The 16,643-nt window shown below is 48.9% G+C and overlaps 7 protein-coding genes across 7 annotated transcripts; 4 read left to right on the top strand and 3 right to left on the bottom strand.

Moving 5' to 3' along the window:
- Positions 1-1,776: 1,776 nt before the first annotated feature.
- Positions 1,777-3,522, top strand: BO83DRAFT_321177 (Zn(II)2Cys6 transcription factor; the record flags this gene model as incomplete). The annotated part of the gene is made up of 6 exons (XM_025527842.1): positions 1,777-1,804; positions 1,842-2,278; positions 2,328-3,021; positions 3,065-3,174; positions 3,222-3,321; positions 3,371-3,522. 6 exons carry the CDS (start codon positions 1,777-1,779, stop codon positions 3,520-3,522), a joined length of 1,521 nt encoding a protein of 506 aa, XP_025384617.1.
- A 424-nt stretch (positions 3,523-3,946) lies between these two features.
- BO83DRAFT_440356 (alpha/beta hydrolase) lies at positions 3,947-5,160 on the bottom strand (the record flags this gene model as incomplete). Its single annotated transcript, XM_025536252.1, has 3 exons — positions 4,837-5,160; positions 4,095-4,769; positions 3,947-4,016 (listed from the first exon to the last, which is right to left on the bottom strand). The coding sequence occupies exons 1-3, from the start codon at positions 5,129-5,131 to the stop codon at positions 3,949-3,951; spliced, it is 1,038 nt and encodes a 345-aa protein (XP_025384616.1). The 5' UTR covers positions 5,132-5,160.
- Positions 5,161-5,484: 324 nt separating this feature from the next.
- BO83DRAFT_410938 (FAD-dependent oxidoreductase) lies at positions 5,485-6,844 on the top strand (the record flags this gene model as incomplete). Its single annotated transcript, XM_025534266.1, has 3 exons — positions 5,485-5,550; positions 5,624-6,527; positions 6,578-6,844. The coding sequence occupies 3 exons, from the start codon at positions 5,485-5,487 to the stop codon at positions 6,829-6,831; spliced, it is 1,224 nt and encodes a 407-aa protein (XP_025384615.1). The 3' UTR covers positions 6,832-6,844.
- Positions 6,845-7,076: 232 nt separating this feature from the next.
- On the bottom strand, positions 7,077-8,610 carry BO83DRAFT_402007 (putative exo-polygalacturonase; the record flags this gene model as incomplete). The annotated part of the gene is made up of 5 exons (XM_025533503.1): positions 7,077-7,435; positions 7,496-7,807; positions 7,870-7,952; positions 8,020-8,276; positions 8,332-8,610. The coding sequence occupies 5 exons, from the start codon at positions 8,608-8,610 to the stop codon at positions 7,077-7,079; spliced, it is 1,290 nt and encodes a 429-aa protein (XP_025384614.1).
- Positions 8,611-9,321: 711 nt separating this feature from the next.
- BO83DRAFT_440354 (DODA-type extradiol aromatic ring-opening family dioxygenase) lies at positions 9,322-10,493 on the top strand (the record flags this gene model as incomplete). The annotated part of the gene is made up of 5 exons (XM_025536251.1): positions 9,322-9,401; positions 9,454-9,597; positions 9,662-9,848; positions 9,921-10,049; positions 10,130-10,493. Exons 1-5 carry the CDS (start codon positions 9,353-9,355, stop codon positions 10,491-10,493), a joined length of 873 nt encoding a protein of 290 aa, XP_025384613.1. The 5' UTR covers positions 9,322-9,352.
- Positions 10,494-10,661: 168 nt separating this feature from the next.
- On the bottom strand, positions 10,662-13,124 carry BO83DRAFT_320920 (bifunctional terpene synthase/polyprenyl synthetase family protein; the record flags this gene model as incomplete). The annotated part of the gene is made up of 7 exons (XM_025527830.1): positions 10,662-10,976; positions 11,028-11,275; positions 11,324-11,487; positions 11,538-11,692; positions 11,741-12,341; positions 12,393-12,664; positions 12,813-13,124. The coding sequence occupies 7 exons, from the start codon at positions 13,122-13,124 to the stop codon at positions 10,662-10,664; spliced, it is 2,067 nt and encodes a 688-aa protein (XP_025384612.1).
- A 1,046-nt stretch (positions 13,125-14,170) lies between these two features.
- On the top strand, positions 14,171-15,841 carry BO83DRAFT_381473 (2-heptaprenyl-1,4-naphthoquinone methyltransferase; the record flags this gene model as incomplete). Its single annotated transcript, XM_025531999.1, has 5 exons — positions 14,171-14,511; positions 14,569-14,631; positions 14,699-15,319; positions 15,383-15,664; positions 15,718-15,841. The coding sequence occupies exons 1-5, from the start codon at positions 14,293-14,295 to the stop codon at positions 15,838-15,840; spliced, it is 1,308 nt and encodes a 435-aa protein (XP_025384611.1). The 5' UTR covers positions 14,171-14,292.
- Between the last annotated feature and the right edge of the window lie 802 nt (positions 15,842-16,643).

Here is a 16,643-nt window from a genome sequence, read left to right as displayed (position 1 = left end):
GATAGTAATATGCTTGTGGCTTTGAAGGTACTCTTTGAAAGGCGATATGCCTTACATATTGTACCGGGTAAGCGGTGCTGAAGGCCCGGAAAAGTGCTTTCCCGCTTGATGTGTTTTGCCGGTGCAGCTCCCCGCAATCCAACTCTCATGCCTATACATAATCGAAACCGCGATATAAGGTGCTAGTTATGCTAGCTTGTCAGTTGGATATATAGACTAATATCATCCTGTTCTACGTAAGCCGTTACGCGAATTCCTCTAGAGGGTGCCTTGGTTAAATTAATACTTGGCGGCATAGCTGCGTATCCTGCTTTCCACTACTTCGCCCTATGAAACATGGAACTTATTGCAAACAGTTGAAATAAGCTAGATTCTCTATCTATGAGCATTCCAGTCCGGCCCTGTGTTATACTACCCACGTGTATCGTCACGCTGCTTCCCCCTAAGGAAGAACACCATCTTATCCTACACTCTCTTCCCCTTCTCCTGTTATTCTACATTTTTGTATCTAACATCCGAAAAGAATCAACTGCTACAACACAACACCGAGGTCGCTTGCTTTCATCTTGTATTTTGTGTCCTATTCATCTCCTTTCTATGCCGCGGATAGAGGTGGCGGCTACACCACTTGCCTTGGGAGTCTGCAACCTCATTTTCTTTCCACCTCTACGTGTGCAGTAGTCCTATGGATTATAAGACCAGAAGTTGCACCTTACAGAATTCTACACCTGCTATAGATGCCTATCCGGAAGGAGGACTGAGACCCTGCTACCCGGATTACAGACTGGCTGTCAGTAAACAGGTGGGCTCTGGTCATGGCTGCATCTTGGCAGAATGTCTCCTCCTGCAGGGGAACTGTAAGACCTCGGCCTCCCATGGTTTATTATGTGGTTACCACATGGACATAGGGAAAGAAATTGGAGCAGTAGAAGAAACTAATAATGCAAGTTGAAGGGAAGGGAAAGAGCTTACCGGGCATTTAATTGAACACCAAGATATGTAAGATAATCTGAATTCTCTGTTGTAGATCGTTCCTTTCTTCTGCAGATCTGGAAAGTTCTTTGCTAGATATAGAACCACGACTTTCTAGAATCCGATAATGACATCATTTTGCTTCACCCAATCCATACTATTCACTAACAGTCCGTCCCATAAATCCATCACTCATAGGAATAAGCGTATATCCACCAATCAGCAAGCACGCAAAAGCTGAATGCTGAATCAGCCACAGGGACAATGCGGGGAAACTTGCACTAGTCTTAAACGGGAAATTGCTGGCCCCAGGCCCCGCGGGGGAGACACACTCCGCATTGGCAACAAATCAATAGCCGACAAGCTGCCATTTCACCTCGCAGCCATACCCGTCCTCCTCTCCTCTGTCGTGTTCTCATCCCATCCCTCCCCCCATCAGGCCACACTCGCCGTCAATCTCGTCCTCCTGTCCAGTAGGCTGGATGAATCTTTTTAGCCCGCCGATGTCCCTGTCCGTTTGTTGTCCTTTCCCCGCAGCGCTGAACGCTAAGGGCCTCCTGCCCCACAGCCTGCCATGAGAATCGGACGAGGATGTGAACGTTGTCGGGTTCGTCATATTCGATGCACCACTCGCGCGGGCGCCTCGGCTTGTAATGCCTGTACTCGTTTGGGACGGGTCTGTCGCTTGGATCCGCCGTTTCGTTTCAAAGCCGTCCGACATGTATACCAGAAAAGTAATGGCATAGCCTCTAAATTTGAGTTAGCCTGGGATCCGTGTCAGACATGGGTTAATCTCCCTCAGTCATGTATGCTGGGATCAACCCTGTTGGTTGTTTGTGAATCTCTTGGCATGCTGATTGGTTGTATAGTAAAGTTTGTGCAGGAATCGTCCGATGAGTCGGACGAGGGCAACACCACCGATGCTCAACCTGATGCCCAGGATAACGGCGATCATCAGGATGCTTCTGATGAGTCTCAGAGAGATATATCCGACCAAATATCCGTTTTTAATCATTTGCCCTTTCCTGAAGTCCTTTATTCTCAGGATGAGAATATCCGCCATCCACATGTGGACTCAAGTCCCCCTGTGGGGTCTCCTGTCTTCAACGATGCCCCGATCGTTGCGTCCTCTGCAGGCTTATCTCCTTCTCTTTTGAATATTGCCTCGCCTTTGGCGTCTGCGAGTACATGGACGAGCTCGGCGTCACCGCTAAGCTCGGTGAGTCCCCGTCCGAGCGGCTCACCGCCGTTGAGCTCCCGTGAAGCCCATCTACTACGACTGTTCATTCAAAAGATTGCACCATGGGTAAGTCTCTTCAAAGAAGACATATCTATCAGTCTAATACTGTTTTTAGGCCGACATATGCGATCTTCGCTCCCATTTCAGTACTGAAGTCCCTCGTCGAGCCTTGCAAGTCCCGATGGTGTTGAAAGCTGTGCTGTGCCTCGCAGCCCGACATGATGCGATCATGTCCAACGCCAGCGACTGGGAGGCCTCTGAATATCACGGACAGTGTCTAGAGCTTCTCATTTCTGCTCTAGCGTTGCCAGAAGAGACATATGATGATAACCTGCTTATCACTGTGGTCACCCTGCGGATATATGAAGAGCTCGAGCGTGCAACAGATGAAAAGTGTCACTGGGTTGGGTCAAACAGGCTCTTAAATACTATGTCCAAGTCCGCTTCTTCTGGCGGTCTCGCCGAAGCAGTCAGTTGGCAATTCCTTCGCCAGGCAATCTATGCTTCCCTGGTGCAACATCAACCGATGCAACTGGATCTAGCCAACTACGAGCTCTCGTCCGTGTTCCAGTGCCGCGATGACGCTTCATATGCCAACGTTATTATCTTTTTGTGTGCGAAGATCATCCAGTCCTGCTGGGGATCACACTGCAGCTTTGTCGATGAGGGCGAGTGGCAGCACCTATCTGAAAGCGTGGAACAGTGGCATCGTGGGCGGCCAATCAGCTGGCAGCCGTTGCAATACAAGGATTCAGATCCAGCGGAAAATCGACCGTTCCCTGAGTTATGGATGATGTCACCACCAGCAGGTATGTATTAGCACCTGACGTGTAGCCGTCGCTGACCATATAGTCGTCGGTCTACAATACTACCATGCATCGTGTATCCTTCTTACCTCGTCCCACCGGCACTGGAATATATCAAGCGATTACGAGCTGGCGCGGCTGCGACGAACAGAAGAGGTATGATCAGTCAGAGGTGACAATATGTCCATTCTAACTGGCTACAGAGGACCATAGCATCCCATCTGGTTCAGACGATAGGACTTTCCATGTCAAACGAGACTGTGGAGAATGCAAACTTTATGGCGTGTCACTTGTTACATCGATGTGAGTTTACAGATGCCAGTCACACATGACGTGTGCTAATAAGAGTTAGATGGATACTGCCTCCGCCACCCCTCTGAGAAACAAGGGTCCTTGCAGTTTCTCCGCCGGGTAGAAAAGGCGGTTGGGTGGCGAACGAACTGGATGATCCGGGAGCTTGAGGCTCAATGGGGAGAATTAGCCGAGATGGATCGATGGGATTGATGTCCACATATATCATACATGGTATGGAGTGGAGTGTGGAGTATGGAGTATTAAGGTTGTCTAGGCAGGGGCCCAAACTGAAATCGCATGTCTGGTTAAGAATAAATATATCTTACAAATCATGGAGTCATGAAGTCAATATTCAGCCTTAATATCTCAGTTATCCACCGAATTCGTGTTTATAAGTGATTGGTCGGAGAACAGCCGCCGTCGGCAGGAGAGATGATCAACCGGCAAGTCACTAACTGAGTAGCCTGCAGGGCCTTCCAATGAGTTCTGCTTTAAATGTTACTACTGGCCCATTGTTTTTGCTTGGTGGCAAAGACTTTTGGGAAGCTGATATATAAACGGATGCTTCTTGAAGGTCTACAGTCAATTTTAGAGCAAAGGACAGGAATCATGCATACTGCGAGGCCATTTATCTATCTAATCATGCAACGCTCCCTTAATATGACCCGCAATCAAATCTATAAACTGCCGTGCCTGCCATAGATCTACCTCTCATCAGCACACACACACACACCCTGAACAGAAACAGGGGGGCGAGGAAGGGGAAGATAAACAAAACTCACCTTTATCCATATGCATAAACGGATGAGGAACGCCCTCAAACCGTCTCACGGTAACCTCACACCCACCCTCGACCAACTTCCTTGCATAGGCCTCACCCTCATCACGCAGCGGATCACACCCCGCCGTGTAGATAACCGTGCGCGCCAAGCCAGTAAAATCCGGCGCCTCCAGCGCATTAGCATACCACTTCACCTCAGCCAATTGCTTCTGACGTGTATCTTCATCCTCGCTGCTGAGACTGCGCCACTTCAGCTGATCAAACCACTTTAAGCGCGCCCAGTTCAGGGTCGGCGCGTGCTCCATCTCCTGCATTGAGGGGAAGGGCGAGTCGTGCGCTGTGGTATACCGGGAGATGTCGTCAATCACGGGTGTCCCTACCGCTACTAGACGGAGCGGGATTTGGTGGTCGCGGGCTAGGTGTGCGAGGATGAGGGCGATGTTGCCTCCTGCGGAGACGCCACCGAGGGATATCCGCGTGGTATCGAGGCTTGGGAATTGTGTGCGGCCGGCCGGAGAGGATAGGTGTTGGAGTGCTGCAAATGAATCTTGGATGCCGATGGGGAAGGCGTGCTCGGGTACTAGACGGTAGGCGATGTCGACTACGGCGACTTTGGCCTTCACGGCGATGTGCTGGCAGATGTGCGATTCGGTGTCTAGGTCGCCGAGGCCCCAGCCTACATCGCAGTTCTTGATTAGCTTTAGTTTACGAAAGATGTGGACGGGGAGGAGGGGGGGACGGACCACCACCGTGAAAGTCAATGTGGACGGGCCACGGTCCTGGGCTGTCGGGTTCGTAGACTCGGCAGGGGATTAAATCCCCATTGTGGCCTGGGATAGTGGCATCGTATACACGAGCGGGCTCCGGTGCTGGACCAGTGCCGTAGGAGTAAAGAACGGAATATTTGGATCGAAGGACGGCGAGATCAATTGGCCCGCTGGGGGTGTTGGCTACATGCTTATTATAGAGTTCGATGAAGGTAGGGTCGAGATGCGGCAGCACGGACGGGTGAATAGGGTTAAGGGCTTCGTGCGACATGGTGGTATATGATAATTGGTGTCCTTGTGCTCTTGTCGGTAGTTGGTTGGATTGGTTTTCGCGAGGCTTATCTTATTTATATACTAATAGATAGGCGACGCCCCGTCGCATGTCGCCTCCTCGGCTATTGATATGCATCTGCAGCCATCCCCGCAGTTGCAGCTTATCTATGCGACGGTCCGACGACGCTAGCATCAGCCACTGGTACGTACTATCCGATCAACCGACGGATAAGCCACTTGACCAGCAGGATATATTACAAGCCAGATAGACTAAATTATGCGAAAATTATTTTCAAGCGAGGAAATGCCGGTCAGATAGATCCTCAATTATATCCCAGAATCATCGCCGCCATGGAACCCGTTCTCATTGTAGGTGCCGGCATTGTCGGACTGACTCTCGGTCAAGCTCTTCAGAAGGTAATGAATATGATCCGTATAAGCTGTTCGCAATGTCAGCAGTAATATATGAATGCTAAATAGACACATCTAGGCCAACATCCCCTTCCGCATTTACGAGCGTGATGCGTCGCCGGATGCTCGCGGCCAAGGCTGGGCCATTACTTTGCATTGGGCCCTAGAGTATATTCAACAGATGTTGCCCGAGGACACATTACAAGCTATCCAGGAGGTACAGGTGGACCCCCAAGTGGCCAAGAACGACAATGGGAATTTCCTTTTCATTGACCTTGCGACTGGCGAGCCCAAGTTCAAGATCCCCCCTAGTACCCGCTGGCGGGTCAATCGGGAGAAGATGCGCCAAGCCTTGCTTCGGGGAATCGAAGACCATGTTACTTGGAATTCTCAAGTGGTTGACGTGGACGTGAAAAGTGACTCTACTGCTGCTCCATGTTTGGTCCTGGCAGATGGCACCCGCGTGTCAGGAAGATTCGTTATCGGCGTCGAAGGAAGTCGATCGTTGGTGAGACGAGTCCTGCGACCCGATGCATACAGCAACTCTGTACTCCCAATCAGATTCACCGGGGTAGCAGTAGATTTGTCCCCTCAGGAAATCAAGCCGCTGCGATCAATGGATCCCTTGCTATTCCAAGGTTGTCATCCCAGCACGGGCGTGTTCTTCTGGTTCTCGATGCTGGAGACTCCAGACAGAAATGGCACTCGGGGAACCCCCGACGAGCATTATCGGGCCCAGATATGTATGTCTTGGCCAGTGAAAAGTGAGGAAGATGAAGTGGCTGCCACCGATGCTGAGCGGTTGGATAATATGAAGCGACGCTCAGTGGGATTCGTCCCGTTTCTGCGATCGGTTGTGGAAGGCATCCCGAAAGGAACCCCGGTAGTGGAGATTAAACTCGCAGATTGGGAGTGTTTGGATTGGGACAACTGCGATGGTCGAGTCACCCTGGCTGGGGATGCAGCCCACGCTATGACAATGTGTAAGTTTTCTGTTGCGACTTTCGGGTGTATGTTGTTCTGACTCGAGCAGATCGGGGAGAAGCTGCGAATCATGGACTGTTAGACGCCTTTAATCTCTTTCAGGCGTTGAAGAAGGTGTACTCGGGCGAGGAAGGGGCCAAGGATGCGTTGGATGAGTATGAGGCAGAAATGCGGTCGCGCACTAGACGCGCTGTCCGGCTGAGTCGACAAGCTTGCCACGACGCCCACGCTTGGGAACAGCTGAATGAACACTCGGCCATCTTGACTAAAAGGGCTGTCACGGGCGAGGCTGAGCGTTTATAGTGCATTGAATGAGATGCTGTTTATCATGACTAGATGCAAGTGACAAAATTGGGTAAATGACACTTTATTATTCTCATAGTTCTCGTTACGTCGAACATATCAGCTAAGATTGGAAAAAGGCCTTCGTCCATGCCTTCGGATATATCTTCCCTACAGCTACACGCTGTGATATATCCCAAATAGTTCCATTAGTATTGTGCCATACGACTATAATACCATGAACCGTCAAGAACCCATCTACTGGATTAACATCCCCCAGTGGCACTTGACCCAACACACACCTCCCCAGTGCAATTCCACCCAACGGCACCATCCACATTTCCACACAAATACTCATCTGCAAGAGTCGTATTTCCCGCGATACGCAAACTCACGTTCTCAATAGCGATATCTTCGCATGGCGCAACAGCACTACACTGGAAACTTGCAACCTCCGCTGAATCGACCGTACCTGAAATATCGGTGAAGACAAGGTCGCGGATCTGAAACTTGGAATTGGTGCAGTTCCCTGAGGCGCCAGAGAAGGTTGTACACTGGGAGATTGTGAACGGAGCGCCTTTGAGGTTGTTGGTTTTCAAGTTGGTTGCGACGATGTCGGAGGCATCTGTTGTCATGTTAGGGTTTAGATCATCACAGGCGTTGAATATCGATAGGTGAGACGTACATCCTAACCCCCCGCCCCCTCCATTAGGCGGATATCCGACCTGGTCTCCTGTCCAAGTCTTGAAGTATACGGCATGAGTTGTCTTGTCGTATGTGATGTTCGAGATTCTGAGACCATTGACAGTCTCAAAGGCACCGTTGTATTGACCAATGCTTCCTATGGCAATGCCGAGACCGCTGGTGAATGTCGAATTGGCGATCGTGATGTCGGTGGAGTTGGCTTTCGTGCTGATACTGTCATCGCCGTTGACAACTTCCCAGTTGGTGAATGTGATGTTGTTGCTATAGATGGTGTTTGCGCCATCCGTGTTTTCTATTCAGATTAGGTTAGAGGTTTGGATTGTGTCCCGGTTCATTATAAGGTATGGTACTAACGCGCTGAATCACCGTCATCGTACAAATTGTTCACGTAGATGGAGTCGAACACTGAGTCCGAGGTATAGATGATAGACATTGTCCTGGCATCCTGTTTCAGCTTAAAGACTGGTAAAATGTCGGTTCACAATATCATCGATCAGTACGTACCACATCTGACTCTGCACGAATCGCAACCCCTTGAACACTGCTCCCGTTGCTCCCGAAACCGTCAACTGGTTGGGTCTCCTAGGGTAATTCGATGTCGATCCAACATACTTATACCAGGTGGGTCCACTTCCGTTGAAGGTTCCATATCCATGTCCTTCGAAGACGATGTCTTTCCCGCCCAGGATCCAGGCAGTGGATTGGTTTTGGTAACCGACAGGGAGGGAGTGGTTCAGCCAGTAGGATATGTTAGTGCTCCACTGTCCAGTGTCAGCAGGATGGAAGAGGCCGGGGTTACATAATTGATTCACTTACCAAGAGTGTACCTTGCAGGTCAATCTCAACATCATCTAGCCATGTTGTGTTCATGACAGAATTGATATAGTAGGTGTGATTGGTGAATGTCACCCGGCCACCGGAACCACACGTTGTCAGTGCATCGAGGATAGCAGGCACGTCATCTATTTCTGAGGAACCACCTGGTTTGACTTCACATTGGGTTCTTGCATTTCCATTCTTCGCTTGGTCCGATAGCGCGATGGACGGGATGATGAGAGAGGCGAGAAAGAGAACTTTCAATACTATAAGCGCCATGACGGGATTGCTCAGTGTAGAAGCTGTCTTCAAGAATTGACCTTGCATAAACCACAAATGTAACTGAATGACAAGCAGGTAAATATACAAGGCTGCAGGACTGGACCCTGACATGCAACCCCTCAATTCCCGGGGTAGGTTTACCCCGACGTGCACGAAGCCCAGATGTGATAGGTGCGAATCAAGGAGTAATTTTCCATGATCTACAGTTACCAGGGGTATGAGCCTATCATTATACTCGAATATATAATGCGCTTGCATCATGCAGGGCTTTTAATTGTCTTCGTTAGCTGTCATCCATACCAACAAGGTTCTTCAATGAAGCGACCGCGCGTACTAGTACTTATAATATCTCCACCTCGTGTCGAGGCTTGGAAAGGCACCCTTGGCTCTGTATACCACCCATCATTTCACCTGTACACTCTAGATATCATTATATTTCTTCATATACTCTCTACGAACAACGATATTGATGATGCAATATTCACCTATCAATCGCCATCGTCCACCATCCAGCTAGCGGCTAAATCATTAAGACCACTCCACTTCTCGCCCCGGTCGAGCCAATCTCGTTGCTTTGCTCGACGCTAACGTGCGTTTCCATGATACTGGCAGATTAAGGCCAACGACAATATAAAATCGACCCTCAGCCCCGCCTTTTATGCTAGGTTCTGTATCCCCTCGTTTTGCTTGGCCTTTCTGAGTGGATATGCGCGACGTCGGAAACATCAAAGCACCAGCGATGTCCACCATGTCGGAAGAGAAACTCCCCACATACTATATCGGCCACGGTGGGAGGCTCTCGTTGTAATAGCATAAAAGCAGTTTGCTGACTACCACCAGGCGGAGTTAGCATCCTCTTCAAACCCGGCTATGGGCCCGTTCAACAAAATCTCCGCGAGATCGGCAAGGAAATCAAGGCACTGAAACCGGAAGCAATCGTCGTCACTTGCGGCCATTTTCAAGGCGAAAGTGATGCTATTGAAGGTAAATGGGTTTGAAAGCAGGATTCACCACTTGAGCAAAAAAACCTAAAACCATTGTGCTGCAGTGAATCTCAAAGAGCCTACCAAGGTGTGGCATGACTTGGGTCCTTCCTGGCACACGACATTCCCACACGTTTTCGAGTATCAATACGAGCATAAGTCGTCTCGAGCCCTAGGAGAGAAGGTATTGCAGCATCTCCTCGATCAAGGGATTAAAGCGGCGGGAGTGGAACGCGATCTTGACCATGGAATGTGAGTTCCTTCACTGCTTGCCAGGACATTCTCTGGATCTACCTAGACAAGTGCCCTAATCATAATAACCAGATGGGTGCCCTTCAAACTCATGTTCCCTGAAGGAGAGGACGACCTGGATATCCCCGTCCTGCAGATTTCTACCTACGCAGGAAACGACCTGAATGCACACGTCCGGCTAGGCGAAGCACTTTCGTCATTGTATGTTTTCCACAGTCGTGCATCGACAATGGTTGGACTGGAAAGCCAGTAAATGGACACAAAGCTAATTCACTTACCAGACCCGGTCGCATTCTCCTCATTGGGTCAGGCATGATCGTTCACAACCTTCGAGCAACCCGCGAAGGAACAACCGACACAACAGTGGCTAGATCAATAGAACAAGCGGCTCTGAAAGCCTTGTCTGCCCCGACTCCCAGAGAGAGAAACGCGCAATTTCTAGCATTTCAAAAGCGTGAGGATTGGTTGGACGCTCACCCTACTGAGGAACATGTTTTACCGTTATATATGACTCTGGGCGTCGGGCGCGATTGGTCGGAATATAAGGTGTGGAATCAGGACCAGTATATTATAGGGCAGTCGTACCTGTCGTTTCGTCTTGGAAAGCTACCTTCAACGAGTGAGGGTTTGAGTGGGCGTCTGTGATGGCCAATAGTGTAAGAGATAGACATCGATTCACTAGCAAGTTGGCATAGCATATCCTGGCTTTATGAGACAATAACACATTACATATCATGCATGAGACAAAAGAATTGAATGCTCGGATTAGAGCTACATTATCTTCTACAACACCTGTAGGATCTCCACCATCAATCACAGCTTCAACAAACGCAATAAAGCCTTCAGCTTTTCATTCGGACCGAGGTTAGCCTCAACTCGCTCCAGCGTTTCCATCATTGCATCAAACAGCTGCATTGCACTATCTCGAGCATATGCGAGACTACCAGCCTTTCTCATCTCAGCGACAATATAGCTCTTCATTTCTGACGATAGCTCTTTGCCATTCTCTCGATGAAACAATAACCCTCGTATCATGTCCGCCACAGAGCTGTTTTGCAAGGCATGAATCAGCGGGAAGGAAAGCTTGCCCTCCGAGAGGTCTTCACAGTAGCCTTTGGTTTCGGTATACTACTCCATGTCAATATCCTCTTCAATCAATATCCGTTCCTAGGCACATACCTCATCTGACGTCAGATTCATGTAGTCATCTCGGATTTGGTAGTATCTCCCCATCAGTGTTATGAGATGCATAAGATCAGGGCACGGCTCCGTCTTCGACTCAATCTCCATAACGCGTAATGCCATTCTGAAGAGCCCGCCGGTTTTATTATCGACCATATTAAGGTAGTGGCTGGTTGTTGGGCATTTCTTCTGAAACTTCCAATGAAGATCGAGAGCTTGTCCGAGGGCTAGCGTCTCCAGTTCGTCTGTAGAGGTTAGAAACGGGTTGGAAGAGTGGCTGGGTGGTTACGGACCGAGAAAGGCTGTTTTGCACGCATCTTGTTGCAGCTGGTCCAGATCCCGGCTCGCTCTCGCGTATAGGTAGGTTGCGCTGTTGATAGTCTGGGACTTGCCAAATACGAGATGCGCAGCTGGTTTCCCGCGGCGGAGCATTGAGTCATCCTCGATGTCGTCGATCCTAGTTGGTCTGAGTGTATGCTATGGACGGTTATTGAGGGGAGTACAAACATGAGAGTGGATTGGAAGATCATATCTGTGACGTGTTCTATGATAGTGGCTGAAGTGTCTGGCAATTCGAACCAAGTCCGCAGACATTCGATGAACTTTGACATCATCTTCTTTCCGGGCGTTGCTCTCGTGTATTCGTACGGAGCCATGCAGAGCTACTGCTGTCAGTAGTTTGTCAGAGGCAGGCACAAAGACGTTCTTACCTGCTCTGCCGGTGCTTTCTTGAAGGGTGCTAGGATGTCCCTTTGATCACCCGCTAAGAGAATCGTAACATTCTTTCTGGGTGTATCGGAAGATTTCTGACTTGAAGCTGGTGGAGGATAGCCATGAAGTTTGTAGTGTATCTTATTGCGACCTGTAAGCTGTGCTCTGTCTTCTGCGGTTGTTTTCAGCTTCAGTCCATGATATCTTGGTGAGATGGCCTGTGCATAACACGCCCCTCCAACACTTGTGACCCAGAGAGCCATGTAGGCTCGCAGGTCAGTTGCCTTTGAGCCCGGAGAGGCTTTCCAATCATCGTAATCAATAAGAAACTGTCGCTCAAGAAATAGTATCACACTCTTTAGGATGTCGCTCGCTTCTTCTTCCGTGTAACCATAGTTGGCCATCAGGACAGCCATGGCATTGGATATAACCTCAAGGCTGTCACTTGTAGCATGCTTGTCAAAGTCTACATGAAAACTTTCATAATCACTAGCTAGCCCGGTAATCAAGCTACCAAGCTTAATGAGTGATGCCACTGAGGCCTGTTCATCCTCACTGATATGTAAGCGGTGAAAGATAGGAATAACCAAACTAGCGAACCTTTACCACGTCAGCGCTATGCTAATTTCCCACGCAGTATCGAGCACTTACTTTCCAGCACTATTTTGACTTCTCTGCTCTTTGTACGCATCAAATGACATTCGGTCTAGAGAGGGTTTCATCGGAGTCTCCAGCATTGCTGACAATTCTTTCAAAAAATCCCTCTGCTCGTGTTCAAGACGCCCACGCTGCGAAAGTATCCCTGTAAGTGCGTCATAATACAGATCGTTGATTTCGTACCCGCTTCCATTTCCAATTCCAGACGGGGTTCCTCCATAGGATCTAGTCAGAATTTGGTGGGCAAGATGAACAATTTTTTGGTGCTGACGCAGGTCAATAAACACATCGGTATAGACCCGGATTGTCGTAGACTAGAGAGTGGAGACAGACATAACACACCTCTGCAGCGTCAAATTTGTCTATTTCGTCTGTATTCTCCCCATCACGTTAACTCACTCACTTCTCAGATACCAGGCCACGTGAAGTGTGCTTACTGTTCCACAACGCGGCAATGGTAGCGAATTCAAACAGAGGACCCCGTTCGATTGGCGCACATTCCGGGTATACATGTAAGAAACTAGAGAGGGTTTTATTGTCCAGAATGGGAACAGTCGACTCCTTGCCTAAAGCTCGGCTCCAGTCATCCTTTATCCGGTCGATGACGCCGCTGTCAACAGGTGAAGATGATACGCGACTAGGGATGATATGGAAATAACCTTCCGGCAGCTCACTAGCCTCGATGGGCCGCGAGTGGTGGAAGGAATAATCATTAAAGACCGACATGATGATTTGTGGCTGGAGACGTTGCAGATTATGAAAACGAAGTGTCTGGAAGTTGGGGGTAGCCTTAATGCAGGTAAATAAGCGGTGACGCGTCCGAGCGTTTCCCCTCCCCATTGAAAAAGTGTGAAAGTGATGAGATCCCTGCATGCTGCATGCTTGATTCGATTCAGCCAATGGACACTCCAACTCCCACATACACAGTATATGACCAGCATGCATCTCAGGTCACGTATCTCATCGATAATTGCTCGCCTGTCTTTTTCTGCAGAGAAACTAAGATCATTTAGGCCAGCTTATCTGCAGACTCACTCCACGACAAACGGTATGCATTTGTAATTCAAGTAGGACTCTACTCTACGATTTCTCATCAGGATGTATTTGCTACGCTGTCTAGCTCTCCAAAGACAACTCTTATGGCGAATGTGCCCTGGGGGCCTTAAAATTGGGAGAACCCTAACTCCTGGGTGGGCTACACCAACTAAATATCAACGTAGTTATATATCGCTGCAACCATGTTAATCAAGATACAACAGGAAAGATCTGCAATTCGACCTAGATGATACTAACAGGTCATTCCATCCAATGCTTGTTATGTCTTGTGAGGCTCGCCTTTGTGGAACTGTACTTGCGATCGCCGCGACACCACGCCACTCCAGATCTAAAAACTATAGAATGGCTACACTTAAGGGCGCTCAGGTACTCCACATTGTCCCTATTGGCTACTATGCATTCTTCTCATGGGCGGACACAGAAAAGATGCGGACATCCTCGTCTCACTTGGGCCCGATGGGACCCGAAAACGCTAATCCCGAATTGTTCAGCCGGCAATGTAACTCGCCCGTGTTGGCAATTGAACAAGTCCCTTCCCTCATCTACGCCGAGCTGCTTATGCTTCTGCATCACTAGCCGCTATTATCCACGGAGATTTTAGGCACAGTACATACCATTGGCTCATATTATTCAATCACCGTCTCTGACTATAAATGATCCTTGGCTTGCAGAATTACGAAGAACTAGTTTGACTAGAGCGAGAAACTAATGCAGAAATCGTGTCCGCATTATGTTGCCCGTATGTTAGGGATACGTCTGCTGTATTAAAGAGTAGTGCTCACCCCTGCCAGATGAACAGTAAAGTCCATATTATTAGAAATCCTGCTACTCCGTAAACATGGTGCTAACCGCTATTACCCAGTCGTTCCAATCTTATGCTCTTCGCATGGTACAAGACACCCTGCGGCGAATTTCAGCCCCAGTGAAATTGACCGACCATGTTGGTGAAGAGGAGGAAGTTCTGTATGATGACCCGACGATCGCGGATTCTGACAAAGCAATTGTCCGCGTTAAAGATGTGAACTTTTGGAAGAGGGCATTTTTAGATTTCGATCTGGTAAGCATTTGGCGAATTTTCACCGAAATTGGTTATAAGCAACTAATACCTCGAAAGGGATTTGCAGAGTCCTACATGTTCCAAGAGATAGAATGTGATAACTTGTCCAAGATTTTCGACGTAAGCCGTCTCTTACTGACAGAAACAACACCGCAGAACATGTCATACTAAAACATCAGTCAACCAGCTATACATCAAAAACCGCGCCACGCTCGACTCGGGAGGCTCACCGTTTCACCTCATCATCCGCCTGGCCCAATGGTGGCGACCGAAAAACAACATCGAGAATGCGCGCAGCAACATCGTCTCCCACTACGACACCTCGAACGGACTATTCACGAACTTTCTATCTCCAGACTTGAACTACTCCTGCGCACATTTCACTAGCAATGCAGCAGAAACCCTTCAAACAGCCCAGCGGAGAAAAGTCCACTACATGATCAAAAAGGCGCGGCTTCAATCAACTCACCACTTACTGGACATTGGCTGCGGCTGGGGAGATCTGATCATCGAAGCAGCACGACTCACTGGCTGCAAAGCGACGGGAATAACTCTTTCTGAGGAACAGAAGAGTCTTGCCGATGAGCGCATCCGCGAGGCAGGCCTGCAGGACCGAATTCGCGTTTTACTGTGCGACTATCGCAATGCGCCCCGACCTGAGAGTAGATACTATGACCGTGTTATCTCGATCGGGATGTTCGAGCATGTAGGTGCTGAGTATATGGATCAGTATTTTGAAGTAATCTCGCAGTTGTTGCCGCCTGAGGATGGTGTGTTGGTTATTGATGGGATAACGAAGATACAACCAGTATGCTATTACCCCGTCTTGACTGCGTCACTCAGATTGAAATAAATATCTTATATCTGGCAGTTCCACGAAACCAACCCCCGAATGGGCGAATACATCGACCGCTACGTCTTCCCAGGCGGATACCTCCCCACCCCGAATATTCTTTTCGATTCTCTACACCGCGGTAGCAAAGGATCATTGGAAGTCACTTCGGTGCTCAGTTCGGGCCCTCATTATGGGAAGACTTTACAAGGATGGAGGGACAACTTCCTGGCAAACTGGGAAGATATCCGATCAGACTTTTGCAGTCGGCATCCTGAGGCTTCGGCAAAGGATGTTGAGGCTTATCGACGACGCTGGCTGGTGAGTTTCTCCGAATAATAGTTCGAAAATATCACGGGTTGCTGATGACTTAGTATTACTTCGAGTACTGCGAAGCCGGGTTTCGTAATCGCATCTTGGGAAATTATACCATCTGCGCAGTTCGAGCCCCTGAGCCGGTTGTCGGGTATGAGGATCTGAATATTGCAGATGCTTAGGGGTGTTCATACTATTTCGAGTCTAAGTTTGTGGCTGTGATTCCATGGTTCTATATTCCGTTGGATGTTGGTCGGATAAGTAGGCTTTATAGTGTGGTCGGGATCGGGAAACTTCGGCTAAGCTTTTGGCCCCTGCCATGGTAGCACCAGCAAATTACCCGACGTTATATACTTCCAGAATCTGCTAACTTGCGAAGCGTGTACCATTCCTCACTTCCTGACTCGACAGCCTGTAGTATACGGTTCCCAACGTCAATATCAAACCCCGAATCCCTACTTGTTCTTCTCTATGAAGGCTTCGAAGGTCTCTGCTGTTGACTACCGCCCTCGAGGTTGGTGCAGATGACTACAAACTTAGCGGGTTCTCGAATTTTATCCTTGAAGTTGCAGACACGGATCTGTCCGAGTATACTTTTTAGATATCTTTGTCATATGATATGTTCTAGGGGATCCGCTGTCGCATTGCCGGAGGGCTGAGGCGAGCTGGGGGCTGATGTGAGGAGAGTATCAGTTGCAACGAGGGAAGAAGGGAGCTGCATTTTTAATGACAAATAGGGAGAATACAATTAGATGAGGTTCGAGTTCGAATGAGTGCTTATTCTCGTTGTTGCTGCTGTTGGTAATAATTCCGGTCACGGGGACGATACGCCCTTTAAATCCCATTCATGAGGTAAGCTGATTATCGGATCATATCTTCAGGACGCCCCGTCTGAACAAAGTCTCGAAATCTTGTATACAATACAGATGAAGAAGCATGATCAAAGAGTATTACACCCCCAAAGCAATTGACCGGGGCAAAAACT

The sequence above is a fragment of the Aspergillus eucalypticola genome (genome assembly GCF_003184535.1).
Source record: "Aspergillus eucalypticola CBS 122712 chromosome Unknown BO83scaffold_27, whole genome shotgun sequence".
Lineage (NCBI taxonomy): Eukaryota > Fungi > Ascomycota > Eurotiomycetes > Eurotiales > Aspergillaceae > Aspergillus > Aspergillus eucalypticola.
Note: the sequence above shows the minus strand (reverse complement) of the source record. Positions and strands in the feature narration are given on the sequence as shown.